Source organism: Solanum dulcamara, chromosome 7 (assembly GCF_947179165.1).
Source record: "Solanum dulcamara chromosome 7, daSolDulc1.2, whole genome shotgun sequence".
Taxonomy (NCBI): Eukaryota; Viridiplantae; Streptophyta; class Magnoliopsida; order Solanales; family Solanaceae; genus Solanum; species Solanum dulcamara.
Genome location: NC_077243.1, coordinates 16407542 through 16435240, shown reverse-complemented (window position 1 = coordinate 16435240; position 27699 = coordinate 16407542). Strand labels below are relative to the sequence as shown.

General features: G+C 40.4%; 1 protein-coding gene across 2 annotated transcripts; it reads right to left on the bottom strand.

The window, feature by feature from the left end:
* Nucleotides 1-3669: 3669 nt before the first annotated feature.
* Nucleotides 3670-26599, bottom strand: LOC129894445 (uncharacterized). 2 transcript variants are annotated; one of them, XM_055970149.1, is made up of 3 exons: nucleotides 26406-26599; nucleotides 23288-23534; nucleotides 3670-4264 (listed from the first exon to the last, which is right to left on the bottom strand). In XM_055970149.1, exon 3 carries the CDS (start codon nucleotides 4210-4212, stop codon nucleotides 3877-3879), a length of 336 nt encoding a protein of 111 aa, XP_055826124.1. In that variant the 5' UTR covers nucleotides 4213-4264; nucleotides 23288-23534; nucleotides 26406-26599; the 3' UTR covers nucleotides 3670-3876. The 2 variants fall into 2 exon arrangements, with proteins under 2 accessions (XP_055826124.1, XP_055826123.1); XM_055970148.1 differs by lacking the exon at nucleotides 23288-23534 and having other exon boundaries at nucleotides 26406-26598.
* Nucleotides 26600-27699: the final 1100 nt, after the last annotated feature.

Here is a 27699-nt window from a genome sequence, read left to right as displayed (position 1 = left end):
ATTAAAATGTTAAGAAGTCATTTTTTAATTTAAAAAATGCCAAAAAAATAAATCTAAAAACGCACCTAAAAACAGAAGAAAAAAAGTGTGGCTATTTTTGGATTCGAACCCGCGACGCAAGGGGCATGCAAGCGAAATATTGAACCCTTTTTGCCACTGAGCTAGTCCTTTGGCTTATGCTCAGGGTGTTCAACATTAAATATATACACATAAATTAAGAAAAATATTTTATATATACAGTATAATTTTTTAACGAAGGGGGTTCGGATGAACCCCCTGGACTCAACGTAGATCGGCCCATGAATAACAAGTAATTTACAATAAAAATAATTACCAACCATCCATGTATCAATTATTGATATTCAATTACTATTCTGGTTAATTGATATATGTATCAAATACAACCCACACTGTAAAAAAAACTATGTAGATGTAATTACATGATCCAAATAGAATGTATCCTGGCATAACACAACATCATTTCTCTTTGGGAATGAAATTACAAGTCTTTATGTTGTGGCCTTCATGGCCACAACAACTACAATAATTTGTGCTCATTATTATCTTCTCACTAGAGTACTTTTTTCTTCCTTTCTTTGGTCTTCCTAGCATCCTTTTGTATCTTGGTGGCAAGACGAATTCTTCCAAAATTTCTTTCAGAACAGACCAATCTTTTTTATCTGGCATTGGAACCATTGACAATTGATAAGTATTTGCCAACTCCTCTGGCTTGTAGTAATCAAAACAGTATGGGTGCATGTCTGTAATGTTCTTGCTCTTCAATACTGCAATTGCGTGTGGATATGGTATCTCGTCTAGCTGAAACTTGCCAAATTACATATTTTTCTTTCAAGACACGCAATGTATCTTATACATGACTCATAAATAGAATAAAGATATTCTGATGAAGCAACAACCTGTAGTAAATAATTATCACGAATATGTATCAGAACTGATGTATCAAATAAGAACTGATGTATCAGGAAATAATGATCACAGGAAATACAGAACTAATGTATCATATAGCTATGTCTCAAGCAATTATGTATCAAGTAGATATCTACTTAAAAAATAATAATTTGTGTGTACCTTCATTTTCGAACACTTCATTGTGTTTGATACTAGGATATCTTTGAATTTCCTACCCAAAATATGTTTTGTATAAGCTGTTATTTTCATATTTTTGCAGTTCCAAGCACCAAATAATATTCTCGTTTTCTCCAAAAAATCAATTATAGGCAGCTCTCGTTTGGAGAACAATGTTTTCACTTTTTTACGGTCGATAGCTATCTCAAACTATATATGTGAATATGCTAACACACTTCTGGAAATATTAGCTTGTCTTAGTGATGATGGATCAAAACACACACACACAAATTTAGGTATAGCATCGTTCATTTCTTAAATAAAGTTAACATGTATCAGATATACTTACTATGTATCAGTATGTATCATGAATATTAACCAACGAAAATCAACTCTATAAAATCAACAGTATATCTGGGAAAAGTATTGAACTGACTTATATACATAATATTATGATGTATCATGACAGGTAAAATAAAAAAATATTAACCTGTATCAGATTCACAGAAATTGTTATGTATCTGATACATTCTGAAAGCAAGTTTTTGAATTGTTTTACTTGATACATAATACGTAGTATGTATCAGTATGTATCATGAATATTAACCAACGAAAATTAACTCTACAAAATCAACAGTATATTTGGAAAAAGTATTGAACTGACTTATATACATAATGTTATGATGTATCATGACATGTAAAATAAAAAAAAATATTAACTTGTATCAAATACACAGAGACTGTTATGTATCTGATACATTTTGAAAGCAAGTTTTTGAATTGTTTTCCCAGAACTTATGCTCTGTTTTTGAGTTTTCCTTCATAGTCAGAACTTTTGTATAGTTCATAATTCACCTCGGATTGCCAAACTCCAGAATGTCTTAGTAGTATCGCGATATTCATCTTGATTCGCTTGATGAAACTCAAAATTTGGATTAAATTTTTTGTTAGAACTTATGCTCTGTTTTTGAGTTTTTCTTCATAGTCAGAACTGTTTCTTTTTTTAAAAGAATTCTTTGCGTTAATTAGAACGGTAATTGATTGAAACAATCAATTATAACTTGATTTACATTACTACCCATAAACAACCCAATAACATTAATTATTTTACACCCAAAATCTGATGTATCAGCATAGTAAGTAATGTATCAGAATTTTTTTTTTTTTAAAAAAAGAGAAATCGGGTAATTTAAAAAAATGAGGGATACATTGTAATTGGGCCTTTTTCACTATGAGATTTAGGTAAAGTTTACAAATATAAATAGCTTCAAAAAATAAAAGTATATTATTTCTTTTCTTAACAAACTAAAACATACATATTGCATAAAAATGGGACAAGGGGAGCAATAATTTTGTTTTATGTCCCACAATAATAAACAATTTACGGTTCAAAGGCCATAGCACAACTAACGTTTACTTATTCCATTTGGTAATTAATCAGGTTTAAATTATTTGTAATCTTACAACTAATACTTCATGTTAGGGGGCGGACATAGTTTGAGCAAACCCGAAATTCGAATTTTTCTGATGAAAACGTTATGCCTTATATTCATCCCAACCCGTATCATGTGTCCAGTTTTAATAATAAAGGATAAATTATTAGGGAGAATACTTTTTAATCAATAATTATTGATTTTAGCGATACTTTTTTATTTATTACTATTTATAGCAATACATAACAATAGTATGATATATCTTCCATGTATTAAAAGTGAATTATGCATACAATATAAATATATTATAAGTGTTTTAAAATATATTATACTTGTTTGGTAAGAAATAAACACAATGTATTATAAGTGTATTAAAGTGTATGATAAATATATTATCCATGAGTAAAACTTATATTATATGAGTTGTATAAATTATTCTCGCTAATATGTATTAAAATTGTATTATAAATGTATTATAAGTGTCTAGTAAAAAATAAAATTATTGTCATAAATGATAAATATTTTCTTAATATAATATATTTATGTAAGTTTTTCTTTAATAGATTGAATTTTCAAAAGTCCAATAGATTACTGCCCTACGGCCCTACCCATTATAGTATTAAGTTCAATATGAAATTACACTACATATACGGCTGCTGAGTGACTTCAATCCCTGTGTTATATTTTTTAAGAAGCAAACTATTAGGTAAATTGAAACAGTTAATTATTATTACCCATTTGAAAGGCTTAAAAGTCCAAACTGAAAATTCCAAATGTCCAAACCAATGAATCCCAAAGCAAACTTAAAAAATCCAATTATTCTTTCTAGGATTGTGAAATTGTGGGGGGGGGGGGGGGGCGGGGGGACAGAGGGATTATTGATGTCAAGAAAATGATAACCATTTAACCAAGTCCAAGTTAGAAATAGATAATATTGTATTAACTCTTGACTGTGTAGACATAGAGTAGGTCAATGCCTTAGTAAATCGGTTGAATACACAGAATGATTCAAGTCACCATCAAAGACGAATAAATCATCTTAAATATTTCCTAAATACCAGAAAAATTCAAATCATCTAAAAGCTGCTATCATTAACTGATACAATGATACAGAGACAATAATTCATAATTAACAAGACTATTACCGGTGTTATCAGAAACTTCGCATTGTAAATTCGTGCAACAGCTGCTCTTATTCAATATTCATAGCACTATTCAAACATCAGGAAAAAAAGAACTTCGAAAATAATATCATTATTTGACTAGAACCTATATTATTACTTATTAGTCTCCTACATATCCGTTAGGCAACAAATTACCTGTAAGATGACAGTTTAATCAAAAGCTAAAACGAAGATTAGAAATCAGAGCAGCGGCCACCACGCTCCCAGTCGCCATAGCGGGTGGGCTCAGGACCTTTAGGGCCTCCAATCTCACCAGTCTTTTTGTTAAAATTAGAAGTGTCCCCTTCGTCATTGTCGCCCTCAGCTTCAATATTCCCTTCATTTTTGTTATCAACCTTCTCATTCTCATCCAAAGTACGAGCATCATGCTCTCCAGGATGATCCTGTTTGATTTGCCCTCCTTGAGTTGAAGAGCAAATGAGTCGACTAGCTGAGTTTTTTGGAAAACCAACTTTGGATACTGGAAGCTCAATCAACGATTTCAAGAGACGACCCATATTTCTTGCCATTTCCTATTTGCTTTCCCCAGTCTTGACCAGACTCGATAGCGAGACAGAAAACCTTCAGAAACGGTAGAAAATAGTGCCTGATCAGATTGCAGTTAACATGCAAACTGGCTCCTTACAAGTGCAATTCCATTTTTTCTCCTTGACTATCACCAAAAAGCATTTTGAAAATTGTTGCCAGCTTAAAATGTCACAAGCATATGCGCTTTGACATTCAATGTCACAATTCTATAGAGATTCATACCACAATGGGAAAAAAAAGAAGCAAATGAATACACTCTGAAAGGAAATTGTTTTTTAAGACTTATATCATGCAGAGAAGATGCTCCAGGATCATTGATACCATTAATTATAAGACAAATATCATAAGATGATAAATTTCTATCCTCACATTTGAAATTTTGAGAGAGTTTATAGTGAAAAAGACTTTCAAGTATAAGTTCTTCATGAGAACAACAATCAACAAGCAATCACTGTTCTTGCTTCCATAATTTTCTCAGCTCCAAGGAAGGAAGTGAAAATGATGAGATAAATAGCAACAGGGGGAAAAGGGCAATCATGATGAAACTTGTAGAAAGAAAGAAAGCATATAAAAACTCTGCCATTAGACCTCATCTGCCACCTAAATAAAACAGTTCAAGTAATTTTTAAAAAGGTAAACTTTGTTGGGAAAGCACAAAAAGAAATAACGACAGCAAATACAGGAACCCTAACAAGACAGTAGTTTCATGGAACAACTAAGAGAAACAGAAGCAAAGAAGAGAATTGGAAATAGACAGGGAGAGCACAATGGAAAGTAATACCGAAACTACATACAGAGGCTTGAAAAGTTCTCTCTCTCTCTCTCTCTCTCTCTCTCTCTCAAGTGTGCTATAAAGATTGTTAATCTGGAGCAGATTTGTGATTGGAGAAAATTTAATCTGGAGCAGATTTGCGATTGGAGAAAATTTTTGAAAAAACTAGAAAGTTAATAGAGGACAAATAGCACAAAATTAGCAAAGAGTTAAAAACTGTATATACTAGTGGCAAAGATTTCATTTTCTTTTATTAAAACAAAGTGAAAAGAGAAGTTCATTGAAGGGAACACATTACTGTATCTAATATTCACACAGAGAAGGTGCAATTCAAAACCACATCTCAGACTCTTCCATCATCCCCTAAATCATAAAAAGCAATATCCGTTCACATGGCCATAATGGCCAACTGCTTGGCATAATGTTGATTATGTGGAGATAACCAGATCAAAGAGACATAGAGAGGCTATTTTGGTCAATTGTTCAACTCGAGCCACGAGAATATACAATTTGGATCTAAATACATCTCTGCACGATAGAAACTTTAGCTATACTGGTAGAATTAGGTCAAAATAAAAAATATTAAAAAAAAACAGTCTGGTGCACAAAGCATCCTGCCGCGTTAGCAAGGTCCGAGGAAGAGCCGGACCACTTCCCCGGACCCCAAGAGGTGTTATGTAGATAGCCTAACCTAATGCAAGCATTAGTGGCTGCCTATATAAAAAATATGAAGATTAGAAAAGTATGCAGTCCAAATGGTAAATCCATAAAGATTTGGGAGTGTCTTCGAAGAAGGAGAGTTTACCAAGCTATTTAATGTTATATTTAAGGTGGTGGGATGCATGGCGAATATAGGAGTACCCTAATTTCAATTTATAAGAACAAAAAGATCATTTTTTTGATGACCGTTGTGTCCTAGCCAGCTTTCATGCACCTTGACTAATTCCACGAACACATGCCCCCTCCTACCAGCAACATGAACCAAATAACTTTGTCCACCAATGCTAGAACTAATGAGATAAAATCACCTAGGGATTTGAACCTGAGACTTCATGGTTCTAAACCCACTTCATTGTCATTAAGACGAATATGGGGTGGGACCCACCTCCGGACCTCGAAAAATTTCGTTCAAAAGATGGGAACGAAGATAACGACGACACGAACACAACGCAAGTTGTAGCACCGGAAAATTCCACCCGTAGCTCCCCCAAAGTGCAAAATCAGTCGGCAATCACTGTAGCACTGTCAGAGGAGCAAATCGCCTGGGTTCATCACATAAACGATTTGGAGAAAGCTGGATTGATTCGAATCGAACAAAAAATTGGGGATGTTTCTACACTACAAGGGCTACATGATATCCAAAAATTAGCTGTTTTGAATCAGCCAATTGTGAAAAATCAAAGGGCGAATGCTGGAGGAGATGCGACTGAGTCGCCTGAAGCTCGATCGCCGATTCGAAGCTCCTCCGGCGACTGTAGAGTGGCGCTCATCTCAGGGGTTTACTCCCCACATCAAAGCGTCCCTCTCCTCCAAATTTCAGATCAAATGGCCGTCGGAATAGTCAGAGACCAACTCGACGGAGCTCCGACAACAATTTCAGGTGAAAAACAATGCCATCCTGGGCGCTTCAATGTCACAAATGAACTCCACTAGGTGAGAGGCTTCGAATCTTCCTCCAACAATTCGAATGTGGAAAAACATGCCACTGGTTCGAAATCTGATGAATATCAGAATGAACAAATCCAAGCTTCGAATTGTGATAATTCAATAAGCTTTGGACTATTTCATATCGAAAATGTGATTCCTAATCCCCCAAACACTGGAGAAGCAATTCAATCTTCTCCAAATAGCACAAATATGCATAGGCAGCAGAGTTACTGTTCAAGTGAACTCGCCGGAGCTCCGGCGACCCAATCAATGCAAAACCAACGCCAAAATCTTCCCAAAAGTGTTGTGGAGACATCCAGTAAAGGCACATACTTCGAATCGTCACCTACAAGTCCAAATTCAAAAAGTCGTCAAGACGCTCCTCAAGGTGTTGTGCCCAGTTCTGCTGATCTTCAAGCTGAAAAAACACCTTGGCTCCTAATCAATGTATGCAACCTGAAGATGATATGTACATAATTGATAATGCAAATTTGATGAACCAATGGTCCAAAAATGATAGAGCTCCTTCAGGAACTCCAAACCAATGTAACATGATGGACCCTGCAGCACTACAAGGTAAGTTCTCTGAAACTTTCAACCAATCTTCATTACCTCACACTAATTATACTAACCTTAATGAACAAATACATACTAAGCCCACTGAATCACCTCTTGTTAATCCTACTGGCAAAAATGTTCAATCTGGTAATGTCCATGTTATGTTGAAATCCACTGGAACTCATTTGCAACCCAATGCAAATGAGAACCATGGTGCTGTGATCAAATCTTCTATGCAGGGTACTGATACTATGGCTAAAAACAATCCTGAAAAAACTACCAAGGTTCATATCAATAATAATCCTCAGCAAAACAGTCTCCCACAAGTTAACAGACCTACCACCTATCAAAATAACTTCCCTAAGATTTCTAATAATTTTGATAGGCATACTCCTAACAATCAAGGTTCCAAAATTCTCAATAATCAAACTCATCATAATGACAATACCAACCAAAATGCTCAGAAGACTCAGTTCCCTAGCAGAAAAGAACAGGTCCCTCAGCCAGCCCCTTATACTGTAACTCAAACCTTTGCTGCTAAATTGAGAATCAATCAAGCAAGAACTGAGACCCCTGTAGAATTATCTACACCTATATACACCACTAGACAAGGTCTTCCTGCAGTGCTATATGACAACAATGATTTCATGGTCAAATTAGCTGAAAAATGTAAATTTACTCTAGTGGGTAAATTCACCAATACCATGCCCAAAATAGAGCTTATCAAGAGAAGCTTCATCCTCCAAACTCAACTTGTAGGAGGAGTTAAGATTGCTCATTTTAATGCAAGGCATGTGTACATTGACCTGGATAATGAAATGGACTACACCACAGTGTGGACCAAACAGAGAATGATAATTGAGGGACAAAGTATGAGAATACAGACCTGGACACCAACATTCAGGCCTGAGGAAGAGACTCCTATTGTGCCAATTTGGGTGGCCCTTCCTGAGCTCCCCTGGCATTGTTACACTAAGGAGTTTGTGACTACTTTGCTTGCTCCTGTTGGCAAAGTATTATTCATGGATGCAGCATCCATTCAGAAGACTAGAGGGAGCACTGCCAAGGTGAGAGTTCAGGTTGATCTCACTAAGGAGAGACCTCCTCATGTGTGGCTTGGCCATGATAAAAAGGATCCCAACATAGGAAGATGGCAAACCCTCCAATATGAGAATGTCCCAGAATACTGTATACTATATGTACTGTAAACACCAGGGACATATGCATCATGCTTGTAATATTAAGAGAAGGGATGATGAACAAAAGAGAAGAAAGGATGAAGAAGCTGCTAAAAAGAGCAAGACCAGGGAGAACAGAAATGGAAATGACCAAGAGGACCCTCAAACTACTGTTGTACAGAAAAGGAACCACACCTTACCAACTGAAGTTCCAAACCAAACACAGACCATGAATGATACTACAAATGAGAATGTGTGGCAAATTCAGAAGAAGAAACAACACAAGGGACAAAGCCATCCTCAACAAGACAATGTGAATTGGCCTACTCCACCACAGAACTACAGCAACAAAGATCAATTACAGCAGAAAAACACAAGTACAGGTAAGTCTTCTAATCCTATTTCCAATTTTTATGTTGATCTTGTTACACAAGATCACACCACTAACCAAGATGCAAGGGAACCAATAAACACAAGGAACTCTAAGAAAAGGAGTTCATCAACATGGCAAGAAAAAACCAAAGAACAAAGACATGAGATTATCTTAGTGCCCCCACAGACCCCAATTCCTAATGTAGACTGCACAGGTAATGCCTCACCAGGTGATAATTATGTGAACACACAAGCAAGGAGTTCAGGTATTGACTTAATACTCCCAATACCCCAGAATCCCCCACAATATAATACTAGTACTGCTGACTCAATAGTTGCTGGAGGAGTACAGGAGAACCTCACTAACTTGCAGGAAGGGGCAACCAAAGGGGGTGGGAGATTGTCTCATGTTTTGCATGAGAACCCAAGCACTGACCCTAGGTGTGACTATAGAGCTCCTGCTACCCCAGTACAACAATCTCAGCACAGCAACCCTACTCTTACAAATACACAAACAGATGATCAGAATGCTAAAAAGGACCACATTGGTACTGATGCAATCCAACTGCCAACAATCAAAGGCTCTATGGCCAAAGATATGGGGGCAATAGCAAGTACAAGTATCACAGGTTCTGATGGAAAAAAAAATAACATGAGCAAGAAGAGAAGGGATGCAATTAAAAAAAAGAATTGTTGAAAAAGACTCTTCTGTCAATGAACACACATGTCAGCAATTTGTCTTGGATGATGATCAAGTGGGCATGGATATCACTCCCCTCCAGGCCCATTGTATCCTCACCACTCCCCTCATTCAGTAAGTCTTATTCCTGAGACAACTACTGAACATCTTCAGCCCAACTGTACTCTCAACACTGAGGTTGATGAATATGCAGTGTGTGTATCTGAGAATGAAGAGGATAATGATTATCAACCAATGACTGACCATGAGGATGAGGATGTTGTGAGTGAACAATTGATTAAGGCTTTCAGCCCATCCAGGGACAAGGTGTATGAGGATGAGGTCCAACTGGTTGCTAAGTCACAGGGAGTCTCTGATGAATATAGGGTCACTCATTCTGAAGATGAGAAAGACCATGACCAGTGGGAAGAGGCACAACAAGAAGATCAACTGGAGACATTCAGATCCACAATGACAGCTATATTGCAGAAGAAAACTCAGCAAGAAAAGGTGAAGAATGATCCACCCTCCAAAAGTAAGCAAAAAAGGAAGAGGAGTAAACAAAGCTTAATCAGCAGCCCAGATAATGTTGCAGTCAAAAGCAACATCAACACAAGGTCTAAATCCCACAGGTTATTATGATCAGTACACTCTGTTGGAATGCAAGGAGTATTGATACTCAAGGAGCCTTAGACACACTACAAAGGTTGAAAGACTACCACAAGCTCTCTATGATTGCAGTGCTGGAACCTTTCTCCAACAAATCTCAACTCCACTTCTACAGAATTCAGTTAGGTATGGATAATGCCATGTCCAATCCCAACAACAAAATATGGCTATTTTGGAACAAAGACTGTGTGTGCAATCTTGTGGATCAGGATGAACAGCAACTTACCTGTAAGATCAGATTGGCCTAAACAATATCTCATTACCTTTGTATATGCCAAATGCAAAGACTACATGAGAAGAGAACTATGGGACAAGATGCTTCAATTCTCTGATAGGGAAGAACCTTGGTGCACCATTGGAGACTTCAATGTAATTACTCATGTTGAAGAGGAGATGGGGGGTCAACCTTACAACATGAACAAGAGTTCATGAACAAGAGTTTTGAGAAAGTTCTCTGCCCCGATTTTTATCACGTTTCTTGGCAGGCTCCTTACGAACTTCTACCTCTCTGTCTTGGACAGTTTCTTCGCCGTGTTGTGACTTTGTCATTGTATGAGCCTGTGCTCTGATACCACTTGTCACGGGGCTATTTTCAACGCCGCGTGGGACAACCAAAAACTGCTTTGACAAGGCAAGTTAAGGCTAAGTCCTGAGAACAATCTTACAAACTGAAGGCAAGATTGACAATGACAAACAAAAGTCCACAAACAAAGAACAAGAGAAAGAGATATGTTTTGGGAGGCAAATGCCAATTTTCTGATTGTGATATATATTTTCTGAATGAATATACAAAGAAGTCCAAGGGACTTATATACTACAAAAAGAGGGGACAGGAGGCCCACGAAATTAATAAAGAAATGGCGCTACAAAGAAAAGTATGTATAAAGAAAAGGCACTAGGCTGCTGGCTGCTGTCCATCATCCTTTGTCTGGTGCCAATCTACTTGTCAAGCACTGACCAGTGAGTGATTTGCCTGCTGGCAGAGGGCCTGCTGGCAGTGTAGGGTCACAGGCTGGTCCCGATGGGCCAGAATGGTGCCACTTTGATTGCGGATCTGTTCGATCGCTTGGGCCAAGCGAAAGTGTTCACAACAGGAGCAAAACTGTTCCTCCCAAAACAGACCAAAACAGGGACAAAGGCCAGTCCGGCCCGCAGCGTGGCCACGATAACAAGAGCAATAATCGCAACTACTTCCGCAGAAATTATGAGGACCGCAAGAGAGAGGCTCCTCAGCGCGAGAATTGCTATTTGTGTGGGCGAAACAATCACGCTGCCCGCGACTGCCCCACGTTAGGAAAGTTGGGTGCCATGGTTGCTGCACATAGACAGCAGGAACAGGCTACAGCACCTGCCGGCGGACAACCCGGCGAACGTGGAATTCACCCCAAGGAACCGGAGCAGGGAAAGAACAAAGCTCTTGGTCTGTTCGGTCATATGACCTTGGCTGCTCTTGCTGCGCAGCTCCCGACGATTAAGCCACGTGAATCGCTGTTCATAGAGGCACAGTTGAACGACAGGAAAGTCCGCATCATGGTGGACACAGGCGCAACACATAATTTCATCACCGAGGCACGAGCCAAAGAATTAGGGCTCACATACACACCCAGCGACACCCTTCTGAAGACCGTCAATGCTATCCCAACCACTGTGAACGGGATTGCCCCAAGTGTGCAGATCACTTTAGGGGAATGGACGGGTCTGACAGACTTCACAGTGGCGCACATGGATGTGTTTGATATTGTGCTGGGCTTGGATTTCTGGTATGAGGTAAATGCATTCATCTCACCACGTCTCAACCAGCTCCACATCAAGGACCTCGGAGGATCATGCGTGGTGCCCCTTATTCGGGTACCACAAAATGGGATGCACCTGTCTGCCATGCAACTGATAAAAGGATTCAAGAAAGGTGAGCCAACCTTTCTAGCCACACTGGCTGGAGTCACTGAAGACTCCCTTGAGGCAGTACCCCTGTCTCCTTGCATTGAACGGGTCCTTGAGGATAATAAGGACGTGATGCCTGAGGAACTTCCCCAGCAGTTGCCACCGCGAAGGGAGGTTGACCATCAGATCGAATTAATTCCAGGGGCGAAGCCGCCTGCCATGTCCCCCTATCGCATGGCGCCCCCGGAATTGGCTGAGTTAAGGAAGCAGCTTAAGGAGCTGCTGGATGCCGGTCACATACGACCATCAAAGGCACCCTTTGGTGCACCTGTCCTATTCCAGAAGAAGAAGGAAGGGACGCTGCGGTTATGTATTGACTACCGCGCCTTGAACAAAGTTACTATAAAGAACAAGTATCCGATCCCTTTAATTGCGGATCTGTTCGATCGCTTGGGCCAAGCGAAAGTGTTCACAAAAATGGACCTGAGGAAAGGCTACTATCAGGTTCGCATAGCTGAAGGGGACGAGCCCAAAACAACGTGCGTAACTCGTTATGGGGCGTTCGAGTGGAGAGTCATGCCATTTGGCTTGACAAATGCACCTGCCACATTCTGCACCTTGATGAATAAACTGTTCCACCCATTTTTGGATCAGTTTGTGGTCATCTACCTGGATGACATTGTCATTTACAGCAATAGCTTGGAAGAGCACGTAGAACACTTGCGCAAGGTATTCCAAATATTGCGAGACAATAAGTTGTGCGTCAAGAGAGAGAAATGCAGCTTCGCACAGCCCACCATTCACTTTCTTGGGCATACTATTTGCCATGGAGAAATAAAAATGGATGGCGACAAAGTAAAGGCAATCCAGGATTGGGAGGCCCCAACGAAAGTACTCGAGCTCCGGTCCTTTCTTGGCCTTGCCAACTACTATAGGCGATTTATTTTTGCCTATTCAGCAATTGCAGCTCCGCTCACTGACCTGCTGAGAAAGGGTCGAGAGTGGGGGTGGGATGACCAGTGCAGCAAGGCATTTGAGGAGCTCAAGGCAGCCATCTCCAAAGAGCCAGTCTTGGCGCTACCTGATTTTACTAAGGCATTCGAAATCCACACGGATGCTTCTGATTTTGCCATTGGTGGCGTCCTAATGCAAGAGGGCCACCCAATAGCTTTTGAGAGCAGGAAGTTGACGGATACCGAGCGGCGTTACTCGGCTCATGAGAAGGAAATGACGGCCGTTGTCCACTGCCTAAGGACATGGCGTCACTACATATTGGGTTCTCATTTTGTCGTCAAGACGGACAACGTCGCGACGAGCTACTTCCAGACCCAGAAGAGCCTAACTGCCAAACAGGCTCGCTGGCAAGATTTCCTGGCGGAGTTTGACTACACCTTTGGGCATAAACCAAAGGTGGCCTTTCCTGGTTTATGCTCAAAGGTGTAGTCAAACTCCGCCAGGAAATCTTGCCAGCGAGCCTGTTTGGCAGTTAGGCTCTTCTGGGTCTGGAAGTAGCTCGTCGCGACGTTGTCCGTCTTGACGACAAAATGAGAACCCAATATGTAGTGACGCCATGTCCTTAGGCAGTGGACAACGGCCGTCATTTCCTTCTCATGAGCCGAGTAACGCAGCTCGGTATCCGTCAACTTCCTGCTCTCAAAAGCTATTGGGTGGCCCTCTTGCATTAGGACGCCACCAATGGCAAAATCAGAAGCATCCGTGTGGATTTCGAATGCCTTAGTAAAATCAGGTAGCGCCAAGACTGGCTCTTTGGAGATGGCTGCCTTGAGCTCCTCAAATGCCTTGCTGCACTGGTCATCCCACCCCCACTCTCGACCCTTTCTCAGCAGGTCAGTGAGCGGAGCTGCAATTGCTGAATAGGCAAAAATAAATCGCCTATAGTAGTTGGCAAGGCCAAGAAAGGACCGGAGCTCGAGTACTTTCGTTGGGGCCTCCCAATCCTGGATTGCCTTTACTTTGTCGCCATCCATTTTTATTTCTCCATGGCAAATAGTATGCCCAAGAAAGTGAATGGTGGGTTGTGCGAAGCTGCATTTCTCTCTCTTGACGCACAACTTATTGTCTCGCAATATTTGGAATACCTTGCGCAAGTGTTCTACGTGCTCTTCCAAGCTATTGCTGTAAATGACAATGTCATCCAGGTAGATGACCACAAACTGATCCAAAAATGGGTGGAACAGTTTATTCATCAAGGTGCAGAATGTGGCAGGTGCATTTGTCAAGCCAAATGGCATGACTCTCCACTCGAACGCCCCATAACGAGTTGCGCACGTTGTTTTGGGCTCGTCCCCTTCAGCTATGCGAACCTGATAGTAGCCTTTCCTCAGGTCCATTTTTGTGAACACTTTCGCTTGGCCCAAGCGATCGAACAGATCCGCAATCAAAGGGATCGGATACTTGTTCTTTATAGTAACTTTGTTCAAGGCGCGGTAGTCAATACATAACCGCAGCGTCCCTTCCTTCTTCTTCTGGAATAGGACAGGTGCACCAAAGGGTGCCTTTGATGGTCGTATGTGACCGGCATCCAGCAGCTCCTTAAGCTGCTTCCTTAACTCAGCCAATTCCGGGGGCGCCATGCGATAGGGGGACATGGCAGGCGGCTTCGCCCCTGGAATTAATTCGATCTGATGGTCAACCTCCCTTCGCGGTGGCAACTGCTGGGGAAGTTCCTCAGGCATCACGTCCTTATTATCCTCAAGGACCCGTTCAATGCAAGGAGACAGGGGTACTGCCTCAAGGGAGTCTTCAGTGACTCCAGCCAGTGTGGCTAGAAAGGTTGGCTCACCTTTCTTGAATCCTTTTATCAGTTGCATGGCAGACAGGTGCATCCCATTTTGTGGTACCCGAATAAGGGGCACCACGCATGATCCTCCGAGGTCCTTGATGTGGAGCTGGTTGAGACGTGGTGAGATGAATGCATTTACCTCATACCAGAAATCCAAGCCCAGCACAATATCGAACACATCCATGTGCGCCACTGTGAAGTCTGTCAGACCCGTCCATTCCCCTAAAGTGATCTGCACACTTGGGGCAATCCCGTTCACAGTGGTTGGGATAGCATTGACGGTCTTCAGAAGGGTGTCGCTGGGTGTGTATGTGAGCCCTAATTCTTTGGCTCGTGCCTCGGTGATGAAATTATGTGTTGCGCCTGTGTCCACCATGATGCGGACTTTCCTGTCGTTCAACTGTGCCTCTATGAACAGCGATTCACGTGGCTTAATCGTCGGGAGCTGCGCAGCAAGAGCAGCCAAGGTCATATGACCGAACAGACCAAGAGCTTTGTTCTTTCCCTGCTCCGGTTCCTTGGGGTGAATTCCACGTTCGCCGGGTTGTCCGCCGGCAGGTGCTGTAGCCTGTTCCTGCTGTCTATGTGCAGCAACCATGGCACCCAACTTTCCTAACGTGGGGCAGTCGCGGGCAGCGTGATTGTTTCGCCCACACAAATAGCAATTCTCGCGCTGAGGAGCCTCTCTCTTGCGGTCCTCATAATTTCTGCGGAAGTAGTTGCGATTATTGCTCTTGTTATCGTGGCCACGCTGCGGGCCGGACTGGCCTTTGTCCCTGTTTTGGTCTGTTTTGGGAGGAACAGTTTTGCTCCTGTTGTGAACACTTTCGCTTGGCCCAAGCGATCGAACAGATCCGCAATCAAAGTGGCACCATTCTGGCCCATCGGGACCAGCCTGTGACCCTACACTGCCAGCAGGCCCTCTGCCAGCAGGCAAATCACTCACTGGTCAGTGCTTGACAAGTAGATTGGCACCAGACAAAGGATGATGGACAGCAGCCAGCAGCCTAGTGCCTTTTCTTTATACATACTTTTCTTTGTAGCGCCATTTCTTTATTAATTTCGTGGGCCTCCTGTCCCCTCTTTTTGTAGTATATAAGTCCCTTGGACTTCTTTGTATATTCATTCAGAAAATATATATCACAATCAGAAAATTGGCATTTGCCTCCCAAAACATATCTCTTTCTCTTGTTCTTTGTTTGTGGACTTTTGTTTGTCATTGTCAATCTTGCCTTCAGTTTGTAAGATTGTTCTCAGGACTTAGCCTTAACTTGCCTTGTCAAAGCAGTTTTTGGTTGTCCCACGCGGCGTTGAAAATAGCCCCGTGACAAGTGGTATCAGAGCACAGGCTCATACAATGACAAAGTCACAACACGGCGAAGAAACTGTCCAAGACAGAGAGGTAGAAGTTCGTAAGGAGCCTGCCAAGAAACGTGATAAAAATCGGGGCAGAGAACTTTCTCAAAACTCTTGTTCATGAACTCTTGTTCATGTTGTAAGGTTGACCCCCCATCTCCTCTTCAACATGAGTAATTACATTGAAGTCTCCAATGGTGCACCAAGGTTCTTCCCTATCAGAGAATTGAAGCATCTTGTCCCATAGTTCTCTTCTCATGTAGTCTTTGCATTTGGCATATACAAAGGTAATGAGATATTGTTTAGGCCAATCTGATCTTACAGGTAAGTTGCTGTTCATCCTGATCCACAAGATTGCACACACAGTCTTTGTTCCAAAATAGCCATATTTTGTTGTTGGGATTGGACATGGCATTATCCATACCTAACTGAATTCTGTAGAAGTGGAGTTGAGATTTGTTGGAGAAAGGTTCCAGCACTGCAATCATAGAGAGCTTGTGGTAGTCTTTCAACCTTTGTAGTGTGTCTAAGGCTCCTTGAGTATCAATACTCCTTGCATTCCAACAGAGTGTACTGATCATAATAACCTGTGGGATTTAGACCTTGTGTTGATGTTGCTTTTGACTGCAACATTATCTGGGCTGCTGATTAAGCTTTGTTTACTCCTCTTCCTTTTTTGCTTACTTTTGGAGGGTGGATCATTCTTCACCTTTTCTTGCTGAGTTTTCTTCTGCAATATAGCTGTCATTGTGGATCTGAATGTCTCCAGTTGATCTTCTTGTTGTGCCTCTTCCCACTGGTCATGGTCTTTCTCATCTTCAGAATGAGTGACCCTATATTCATCAGAGACTCCCTGTGACTTAGCAACCAGTTGGACCTCATCCTCATACACCTTGTCCCTGGATGGGCTGAAAGCCTTAATCAATTGTTCACTCACAACATCCTCATCCTCATGGTCAGTCATTGGTTGATAATCATTATCCTCTTCATTCTCAGATACACACACTGCATATTCATCAACCTCAGTGTTGAGAGTACAGTTGGGCTGAAGATGTTCAGTAGTTGTCTCAGGAATAAGACTTACTGAATGAGGGGAGTGGTGAGGATACAATGGGCCTGGAGGGGAGTGATATCCATGCCCACTTGATCATCATCCAAGACAAATTGCTGACATGTGTGTTCATTGACAGAAGAGTCTTTTTCAACAATTCTTTTTTTTAATTGCATCCCTTCTCTTCTTGCTCATGTTATTTTTTTTTCCATCAGAACCTGTGATACTTGTACTTGCTATTGCCCCCATATCTTTGGCCATAGAGCCTTTGATTGTTGGCAGTTGGATTGCATCAGTACCAATGTGGTCCTTTTTAGCATTCTGATCATCTGTTTGTGTATTTGTAAGAGTAGGGTTGCTGTGCTGAGATTGTTGTACTGGGGTAGCAGGAGCTCTATAGTCACACCTAGGGTCAGTGCTTGGGTTCTCATGCAAAACATGAGACAATCTCCCACCCCCTTTGGTTGCCCCTTCCTGCAAGTTAGTGAGGTTCTCCTGTACTCCTCCAGCAACTATTGAGTCAGCAGTACTAGTATTATATTGTGGGGGATTCTGGGGTATTGGGAGTATTAAGTCAATACCTGAACTCCTTGCTTGTGTGTTCACATAATTATCACCTGGTGAGGCATTACCTGTGCAGTCTACATTAGGAATTGGGGTCTGTGGGGGCACTAAGATAATCTCATGTCTTTGTTCTTTGGTTTTTTCTTGCCATGTTGATGAACTCCTTTTCTTAGAGTTCCTTGTGTTTATTGGTTCCCCTGCATCTTGGTTAGTGGTGTGATCTTGTGTAACAAGATCAACATAAAAATTGGAAATAGGATTAGAAGACTTACCTGTACTTGTGTTTTTCTGCTGTAATTGATCTTTGTTGCTGTAGTTCTGTGGTGGAGTAGGCCAATTCACATTGTCTTGTTGAGGATGGCTTTGTCCCTTGTGTTGTTTCTTCTTCTGAATTTGCCACACATTCTCATTTGTAGTATCATTCATGGTCTGTGTTTGGTTTGGAACTTCAGTTGGTAAGGTGTGGTTCCTTTTCTGTACAACAGTAGTTTGAGGGTCCTCTTGGTCATTTCCATTTCTGTTCTCCCTGGTCTTGCTCTTTTTAGCAGCTTCTTCATCCTTTCTTCTCTTTTGTTCATCATCCCTTCTCTTAATATTACAAGCATGATGCATATGTCCCTGGTGTTTACAGTACATATAGTATACAGTATTCTGGGACATTCTCATATTGGAGGGTTTGCCATCTTCCTATGTTGGGATCCTTTTTATCATGGCCAAGCCACACATGAGGAGGTCTCTCCTTAGTGAGATCAACCTGAACTCTCACCTTGGCAGTGCTCCCTCTAGTCTTCTGAATGGATGCTGCATCCATGAATAATACTTTGCCAACAGGAGCAAGCAAAGTAGTCACAAACTCCTTAGTGTAACAATGCCAGGGGAGCTCAGGAAGGGCCACCCAAATTGGCACAATAGGAGTCTCTTCCTCAGGCCTGAATGTTGGTGTCCAGGTCTGTATTCTCATACTTTGTCCCTCAATTATCATTCTCTGTTTGGTCCACACTGTGGTGTAGTCCATTTCATTATCCAGGTCAATGTACACATGCCTTGCATTAAAATGAGCAATCTTAACTCCTCCTACAAGTTGAGTTTGGAGGATGAAGCTTCTCTTGATAAGCTCTATTTTGGGCATGGTATTGGTGAATTTACCCACTAGAGTAAATTTACATTTTTCAGCTAATTTGACCATGAAATCATTGTTGTCATATAGCACTGCAGGAAGACCTTGTCTAGTGGTGTATATAGGTGTAGATAATTCTACAGGGGTCTCAGTTCTTGCTTGATTGATTCTCAATTTAGCAGCAAAGGTTTGAGTTACAGTATAAGGGGCTGGCTGAGGGACCTGTTCTTTTCTGCTAGGGAACTGAGTCTTCTGAGCATTTTGGTTGGTATTGTCATTATGATGAGTTTGATTATTGAGAATTTTGGAACCTTGATTGTTAGGAGTATGCCTATCAAAATTATTAGAAATCTTAGGGAAGTTATTTTGATAGGTGGTAGGTCTGTTAACTTGTGGGAGACTGTTTTGCTGAGGATTATTATTGATATGAACCTTGGTAGTTTTTTCAGGATTGTTTTTAGCCATAGTATCAGTACCCTGCATAGAAGATTTGATCACAGCACCATGGTTCTCATTTGCATTGGGTTGCAAATGAGTTCCAGTGGATTTCAACATAACATGGACATTACCAGATTGAACATTTTTGCCAGTAGGATTAACAAGAGGTGATTCAGTGGGCTTAGTATGTATTTGTTCATTAAGGTTAGTATAATTAGTGTGAGGTAATGAAGATTGGTTGAAAGTTTCAGAGAACTTACCTTGTAGTGCTGCAGGGTCCATCATGTTACATTGGTTTGGAGTTCCTGAAGGAGCTCTATCATTTTTGGACCATTGGTTCATCAAATTTGCATTATCAATTATGTACATATCATCTTCAGGTTGCATACATTGATTAGGAGCCAAGGTGTTTTTTCAGCTTGAAGATCAGCAGAACTGGGCACAACACCTTGAGGAGCGTCTTGACGACTTTTTGAATTTGGACTTGTAGGTGACGATTCGAAGTATGTGCCTTTACTGGATGTCTCCACAACACTTTTGGGAAGATTTTGGCGTTGGTTTTGCATTGATTGGGTCGCCGGAGCTCCGGCGAGTTCACTTGAACAGTAACTCTGCTGCCTATGCATATTTGTGCTATTTGGAGAAGATTGAATTGCTTCTCCAGTGTTTGGGGGATTAGGAATCACATTTTCGATATGAAATAGTCCAAAGCTTATTGAATTATCACAATTCGAAGCTTGGATTTGTTCATTCTGATATTCATCAGATTTCGAACCAGTGGCATGTTTTTCCACATTCGAATTGTTGGAGGAAGATTCGAAGCCTCTCACCTAGTGGAGTTCATTTGTGACATTGAAGCGCCCAGGATGGCATTGTTTTTCACCTGAAATTGTTGCCGGAGCTCCGTCGAGTTGGTCTCTGACTATTCCGACGGCTATTTGATCTGAAATTTGGAGGAGAGGGACGCTTTGATGTGGGGAGTAAACCCCTGAGATGAGCGCCACTCTACAGTCGCCGGAGGAGCTTCGAATCGGCGATCGAGCTTCAGGCGACTCAGTCGCATCTCCTCCAGCATTCGCCCTTTGATTTTTCACAATTGGCTGATTCAAAACAGCTAATTTTTGGATATCATGTAGCCCTTGTAGTGTAGAAACATCCCCAATTTTTTGTTCGATTCGAATCAATCCAGCTTTCTCCAAATCGTTTATGTGATGAACCCAGGCGATTTGCTCCTCTGACAGTGCTACAGTGATTGCCGACTGATTTTGCACTTTGGGGGAGCTACGAGTGGAATTTTCCGGTGCTACAACTTGCGTTGTGTTCGTGTCGTCGTTATATTCGTTCCCATCTTTTGAACGAAATTTTTCGAGGTCCGGAGGTGGGTCCACCCCATATTCGTCTTAATGACAATAGTGCCAGAATTGAGAAGGATGGGATTTGGAGAAATCTTTATTGATATGGTGTGGAGGGTCATGTCCAACAACTGGTACTCAGTCATCATCAATGGGGTAAGGCATGGCTTTTTTCATTCCACAAGAGGTCTCAAGCAAGGAGACCCCTTGTCACCTGCATTATTCATTATAGGAGCTGAAGTTTTATCCAGGATGCTGAATAATCTTCACCAACATTACCTATATACTGGATTCCATATGGAAAGAAAAGGGCCCCAAGTGAACCACTTGAGCTTTGCAGATGATGTGATCATCTTCACAGCTACCAACAACTTTTCCATGAATCTTATTACCAAGACTTTGAAGGCTTATGAAACTACTTCAGGACAGCTAATCAACAAGGACAAGAGCCAGTTCATGCTTTCTCTTAATATCAATCCAGATGTTATTGAAAGGATAGGTAGTATCACAGGCTTTAAGTGTACACATGGTCCCATTACTTACCTGGGTTGTCCACTCTACATTGGAAGGCAGAGAATCATTTACTATACAAGTATGGTGTCCAAAGTTCTAAGCAAAATCAGAGGATGGCAGACTAAAGTGTTGAGCTATGGAGGCAGAGCAACATTGGTGAAATCAGTGCTGCAATCACTACCAATCCACTTGTTGTCTGCAATCAGACCTACTGCTACCACTATGAATCAGATCAGAGGCCTCATAGCTGACTTTTTCTGGGGGTGGGACAAGGAGAAGAAGAGATATCACTGGGCATCATGGGAGACCCTCAGCTATCCTGTGGAGTAAGGGGGTATTGGTATGAAGAAAATACAAGATGTGTGCTTAGCTTTGCAATACAAACAATGGTGGACCTTCAGGTCTAAGAAGACTTTATGGGGAGAATTTCTGAAGGCTAAGTACTGCCAGAGGGCTCATCCTGTGATAAAAAAATGGGACACAGGTCAGTCTATTATGTGAAAGCACATGATGGCTAATAAAATTGATATTGAGCCACATATACAGATACATCAACTCAGGTACAAGCAGTTTCTGGTGGGATGATTGGCTGGGTAGTGGCCCCCTAGCTTATCATAACAACCATCTACCTAGACTCAACAATACTAGAGTATCTGATATATTGAGAATGGGGAGTGGAATGTGCAGAAAATCAGAAAATATGCCCCTCCTCAGCTGGTGCAGCAGATACTAGACACTGAGATAGACTATCACCCTAACACAGCTGATCAAGCCTGGTGGAAGTTGACTTCACATGGCAACTTCACTCCTAAATCATCCTGGGAACTAGTTAGGAAGAAAAGAGCCAAGACCCTGACTGATGGGTGCACTTGGCACACTAACATTCCCTTCAAAGTGTCTTTTCTACTATGGAGAGCTCTGAGACAGAAACTCCCTACTAATGATAAACTTGTCCAATTTGGAGTAGTACCAGCAGCATGTTCTTGTTGTTACAGACCAGGATTGGACAATGTAGATCACATATTTGCTTCAGGAAATTTTGCCAAGCATATTTGGCAACACTTCTCTAGCTCATGGGGGATAATGCAAGGGACCTGCCCCTTGAGAAGCATCCTGATGAAGTGGTGGACTGCCAAGTCCAATAATGAGGTTCATAAGATCATGTTGCAGGCCACTCCTATCTTTGTTTGTTGGCATATATGGAAGAATAGATGTGCAAGTAAATATGGAGGAAAGAAATCTAGTACTACTAGAGTTAAATTCTCCATAGTCAAGGACCTATACATGCTGATAAACACTGCTTACCCTTACATTAAGTGGCCTCAGAGCTGGGAGGAACTGGTTCCTATGATAGAACAGTGCCAACAAGACATGAGAGTGACCAAAGTTATGTGGATCAGACCTCCATCTTCCATTGTGAAACTGAATACTGATGGGAGTGCATTAGACAACCCTGGGAAAATTGGAGCAGGGGGAATATTAAGAGATCATAATGGTAACTTAATTTATGCCTTTGCTACTCCATTGGGAATGGGTACTAATAACCAGGCAGAGGTGCAGGCAGCAGCTATTGGCCTCAATTGGTGTCTCCAACATGGATATAATAGAGTGATATTGGAAGTTGACTCAGAACTATTGACTAAGTGGCTGAAACAAGACCTCAAACCACCCTGGAGCATTCACAGATATGTTACAAAGCTACAATCTTTGGTCCAACAATTGGAACTCTTTCAGTGCAAACATATCTTCAGAGAAGCAAACCATCCTGCAGATACCTTATCAAAATGCAACCACAGGTTCAATGATACACAACACTTCTACAACCTCCAGCAGCTACCATAGGAAACAAAGGGCTACATCAAGATGGACAAGCTAGGAGTGGCAAGTTTCAGAAGAAAAACTCTAAAAAAGATCAAACTATCTTCTTGACTGAACTATTTCTCAAATGTGTAATAGACTATCTATTTGTAATTTGTTTTACTCTTTATTCCACCTAGTTATCACCTATTGTAAGGGGAGAGTCTCCCTTGTTTACTGCTTCAGTAGCACTACTAACATACATCTAGAAGTAAGAGCTAGAGTAGTGGTGTCTTCTTGTTTGTTTACCTGGTGCAGGTACTTTACACAGCTGCACCCTCAAAGAACAAGAACTTCCAACTACCACAACACACAGGAGCATACAGCAACACCAATCCAGACCAGCAACCCAACATCCAACACATGGATCCACACTCAACAGCCATCAAAAATGAAGCTTAAGTTCCAATTTTGTTTCCTGTTGGGTGCCTCTTTGTGCAGGTATCATAATACTTTGAGCCTTGGATTGGAGTTGCAGCAGCTGAGTTTGGAGTTCCTGCACCAGCATCTCAACAACATCACTTGCATATACCACAATACAGCAGCAACAGTGACTGCAACTGATCAACAGCAGCAGCCAATCAGCAACAGCAATAGAGACCAGAAGCAACCAGCAACCTTCAACAAATACACCATGCTACACCAAAATGACTCCAAATTGTGCAAGATTGCAGCAAATATAACTCCTGCAGAGCCCAAGAAGTTTCAGCTCAAAAGGATAATTGGAGACGTTAGTCGAGCGACCTTGAAAAAGTTAGCCGACTTAAGTCTCAAGATGGAGCATTTCACAAATTGGAGCTTCCAGATTGTGAAAAAGGCCTCCAAAAGTTGCAGGATTACAGCAAATATTGTATTTGAAGAGTCCAATAAGTTTCAACAAAAACGGATAATTGGAGACGTTAGTCGAGCGACCTTGAAAAAGTTAGCCGACTTAAGCCTAATGAGGGAGCAATTTGCAATTTGGAGTTTCCAGGCCTCCAAATGTTGTAGGACTACAGAAAATATAGTAATTGCAAAGCCCAAGAAGTTTCAGCTCAAACGGATAATTGGAGACGTTAGTCGAGCGACCTTGAAAAAGTTAGCCGACTTAAGGTTTGTGTCTAGTTGTTTTTGGTCTTGTTGGCTTGTTTCTATGCATTTGCAGGTGGCTGGAGATACATTAAAGCACGTAAAAGTTGGGGACATGTTTACAAGCCACAACACTCAACAACTCCAGCAACATGCAGCACACAAGGAGAAACTACAAGTCCACAATGGACCTTCAGAACTACAGCACAGTTTCTGCTGTGTAGAAGTCTTGGAGGTACTTTTCCTCTTGTTCTTTTACTTGTGCAGACATACTTGCAACAGATGGGCTACAGCAGCAACACTCTAGATAGTTGGGGTAGGATAAGTAGACATAAGACAAAATGTACGCACTAAAGGTTTAGTCATCATAAGAAAAGTGAAGTTGAAGGTTTTGTCATCATAAGAAGAGTGAAGTTGAGGTGAGATTGGATGGGATTATGATGTCTATGTGCAAACAATTCAGAGCGAAGATGGGATTATTTTTATTTTGTAAATGTTGGCCCGAGTTTACATCGGGAACATGGTTGGTAAGGATTCACATAGCCACCCTGATTTCTTTTAGGACTAAGACGAAGTTGTTGTTATAAGTCTTTAGAATAGTACATCCTAAATGTATAGCGTCTACGTTCTAAATAACAGTGCATGGGCACTAACAGATGAATCTGAAATAAAAACTTAAGAGAGATTGTCGGCTAGGCACCATCAGTTGGCACCTAAGTGGCTAAGCACAATCAGAAGTACATGGATTCACAGAGGTGCTACCAAAAAGAATGTATTCTCACGGACCCTGGACCTTAGGTGCTACAACTAGAACCTTGACTCCATCATCGAGAGTCTGCATGTCATCCCAACACAACTATTTTTTTCCCTTAAAAAATTACGTCTTCAAAAGTCACAAGATGGCCATGAGAATCTTATTATTATTCTAAAAGAAAATTATAGATTATAAGGAAATAAAGTTGAACCTAGGTTCTTTTGTTTTTTTCATCCTTGGTTAGATAATATTCTCCCCACAAAGACGTTTATTTGTTTCACCACTCTCAGTAGAATCATATTCATGCAACTGTGGATAGTCGAAGTAGTTGTCAATAATGTTGCTATTCCAATGCCAAACAATATTGCATGAATGAACATTATTGACCGTCTTAATAAATCCTCCACACTGGTTACCGATCTCCTTAAACATCTCCTGAGACCAAAAATTCATAGGTAGACCTAATATTCTGATCCATACCCAGTATCTTCTTATTTCTGCAGGCCAACACGATCTCATGCATGTGACTTAGTTATGCCAACTCATGCAATATAATTTGGCATTGGAATAGCAAATATGCTTTTCCTAAGCACGAATGCAACACAAGATCAACACTTTATGAAACATCTATCCTAGCATTGATAAATATTTAATTTTACCAAAATCACAAAGGGTAGTCATAAATAAATGATAAACAAGTAGGCTTGAAGAAAGTACAACCCATTTTTTCTACTTCTTGTTGTAGCATTTGAAGATAGTTTCATTAGATAGATCCAATTTCATGAATTATTGATTCATTGTTTCGATTGTACTTTGTCCATCTAAAGCAACTCTCTAAAATTGATGAAAAATGCGAAGGTGCTGATAAAACCAAGATTAAAAGTCAAAGACTCGCAACTACTGGGCACAATGAATCTCCTTCTTTATGGAGTTACTTGTTCCAGACAAAGTTTGCTAGCGGTTTAAGTAACAAGACTTGCATTACACATCAGGACCTTATGCATTTTACAATTAACAATACTGGAAAGTTCCTCCTCTAAAATATTGGAAATTCAGTTCTCTACTTCTAAAATACTAATCAGTACATATTGCAATTAGTCTTACTATTTAGACCACCATTTGATGAAAGAATCTCCTAATCAAGATACTCTTCGATGATGAAATGTGAATTACCTACAAGGGATGTGTTGTTGTATAAACAACAAGATCATAAAGACACAAACAAGAAGAAGATCATAAAGATAGAAACAACAACATGCCCGGGGTAATCTCACAAGTGGGGTCGAGAGCAGAGTGTAATCATCTATGTTTATATTACCCAAAATCACAGAGAATCAAATGGTTGCTGATTTTGAAACTACCATACAAACAATAATTAGGGAAAACCCGGAAATAAAAACAATGGACAATGAGCAATCTCCATGTTTTGCAACCAATTTGCCACCCATAAGAAACAATATAAGAATCAAGCTTTAATTGTAAGACTGGACGAATTAAAAATTAGGGGTTTGGGGGGAAATCTCTGTATAAAGCGTCAATATATACCAATTGGGCGATTGATTCAACTTTGAATATGCCGAGCCCTTCAATCTTTCGTCTCCCTCGATTAGTCGCCTCTTCTTTTTTTTTCAGTTCTTTCCTCAAAAAAGATGCGCAGATTTGGGTCATATACATTCGCTGTTGGGTTTAACCACACCGACTGCGTAGTAGTATTCTTCCATTTTATGTGGCATATTGTGATCTAAAATATTTTTATATACTTGTGTGTGTAAATTATAAATGATTGGATAGAAGAAAAATTTTAAAGTTAGAATATTTTTAATTATAATAAGATAATCTTTTTTTTTTACAGACTAAAAATAAATCACATAAAATAGGATAATAATCAGATTTCGAAAGTTATATTGGAATAATAAGTTATGCTGAAATTAGTTTTTATTGCTTGTTTGATTTGTCATATTCAAATGGTAGAAGCATCGGTGGCACATTAAAGTTGGCACTAAATTTCACTTAAACATGTCAACTGGTCTTTGTTCATTTTAAACACCTATTGTCGGATTTCACTGTGTCATTTTGGCACTTTGACAATCAACAAAAAAATTAAAGAAAGTGTAGTACCGTGTCAAAGTGACGAATAAAATAAATACATGTGGCATATATCAAAATAATTATTTAAAAAATATTGTGAGCTATAAAAATCTATTTTAAAACTATTTAATTAATTAGTTCAAAAAACATTACATCTCAATAATTTTTTTTAAAAAAATTGCAGCAGTCACTTCCTATTTCTTCTGACCTTCTCACCGTCTCCTTCTCTCTAACCACCATTAATGGAGTCACCGTCATTCTCCACTGCAATACCCCCCCGCCCCCTCACATATCCATCTTCGTCTTTGTTAAACTGCCTTCACCTCTCTCCTCCGTACCTTTTTTCTTCTCCACACACACAACTCTTTCCTATTTTTTTTTCAAATTAATATTGGCATATATATGGAGAAAAAGGTTGTTGAAGGTGGTTGGATAGAGTTTGAAATTGTGAAGAGAAGAAATGAGGAAATGGACAGATTTGAAACGATTACAAGAAAATAAATCGAAAGAAAAAAATACAAATTTAAAGTAGGAATGAGAAAAAGATGTAAAGAACAAGAAAGAAGGTGAATTCATTCTTTGATAATGTCAAAGGCTCCATTTTATTAGATAAAAATCAAATTTTTTATTCTAATAATTTTGTCAATTTTTTATGTTAAAGATTTATACTCTTTATGAAATAAATTTTTCTCGTTGAGGCGGGTTGTTTGGGTAATGAAATTTTGTGTTTCTTAAGTAGATGAAAAGTTTT

Excerpts from the sequence above, each read along its gene's own strand:
- LOC129894445 (XM_055970149.1), bottom strand. The coding sequence starts at position 4,212 with ATGGCAAGAAATATGGGTCGTCTCTTGAAATCGTTGATTGAGCTTCCA.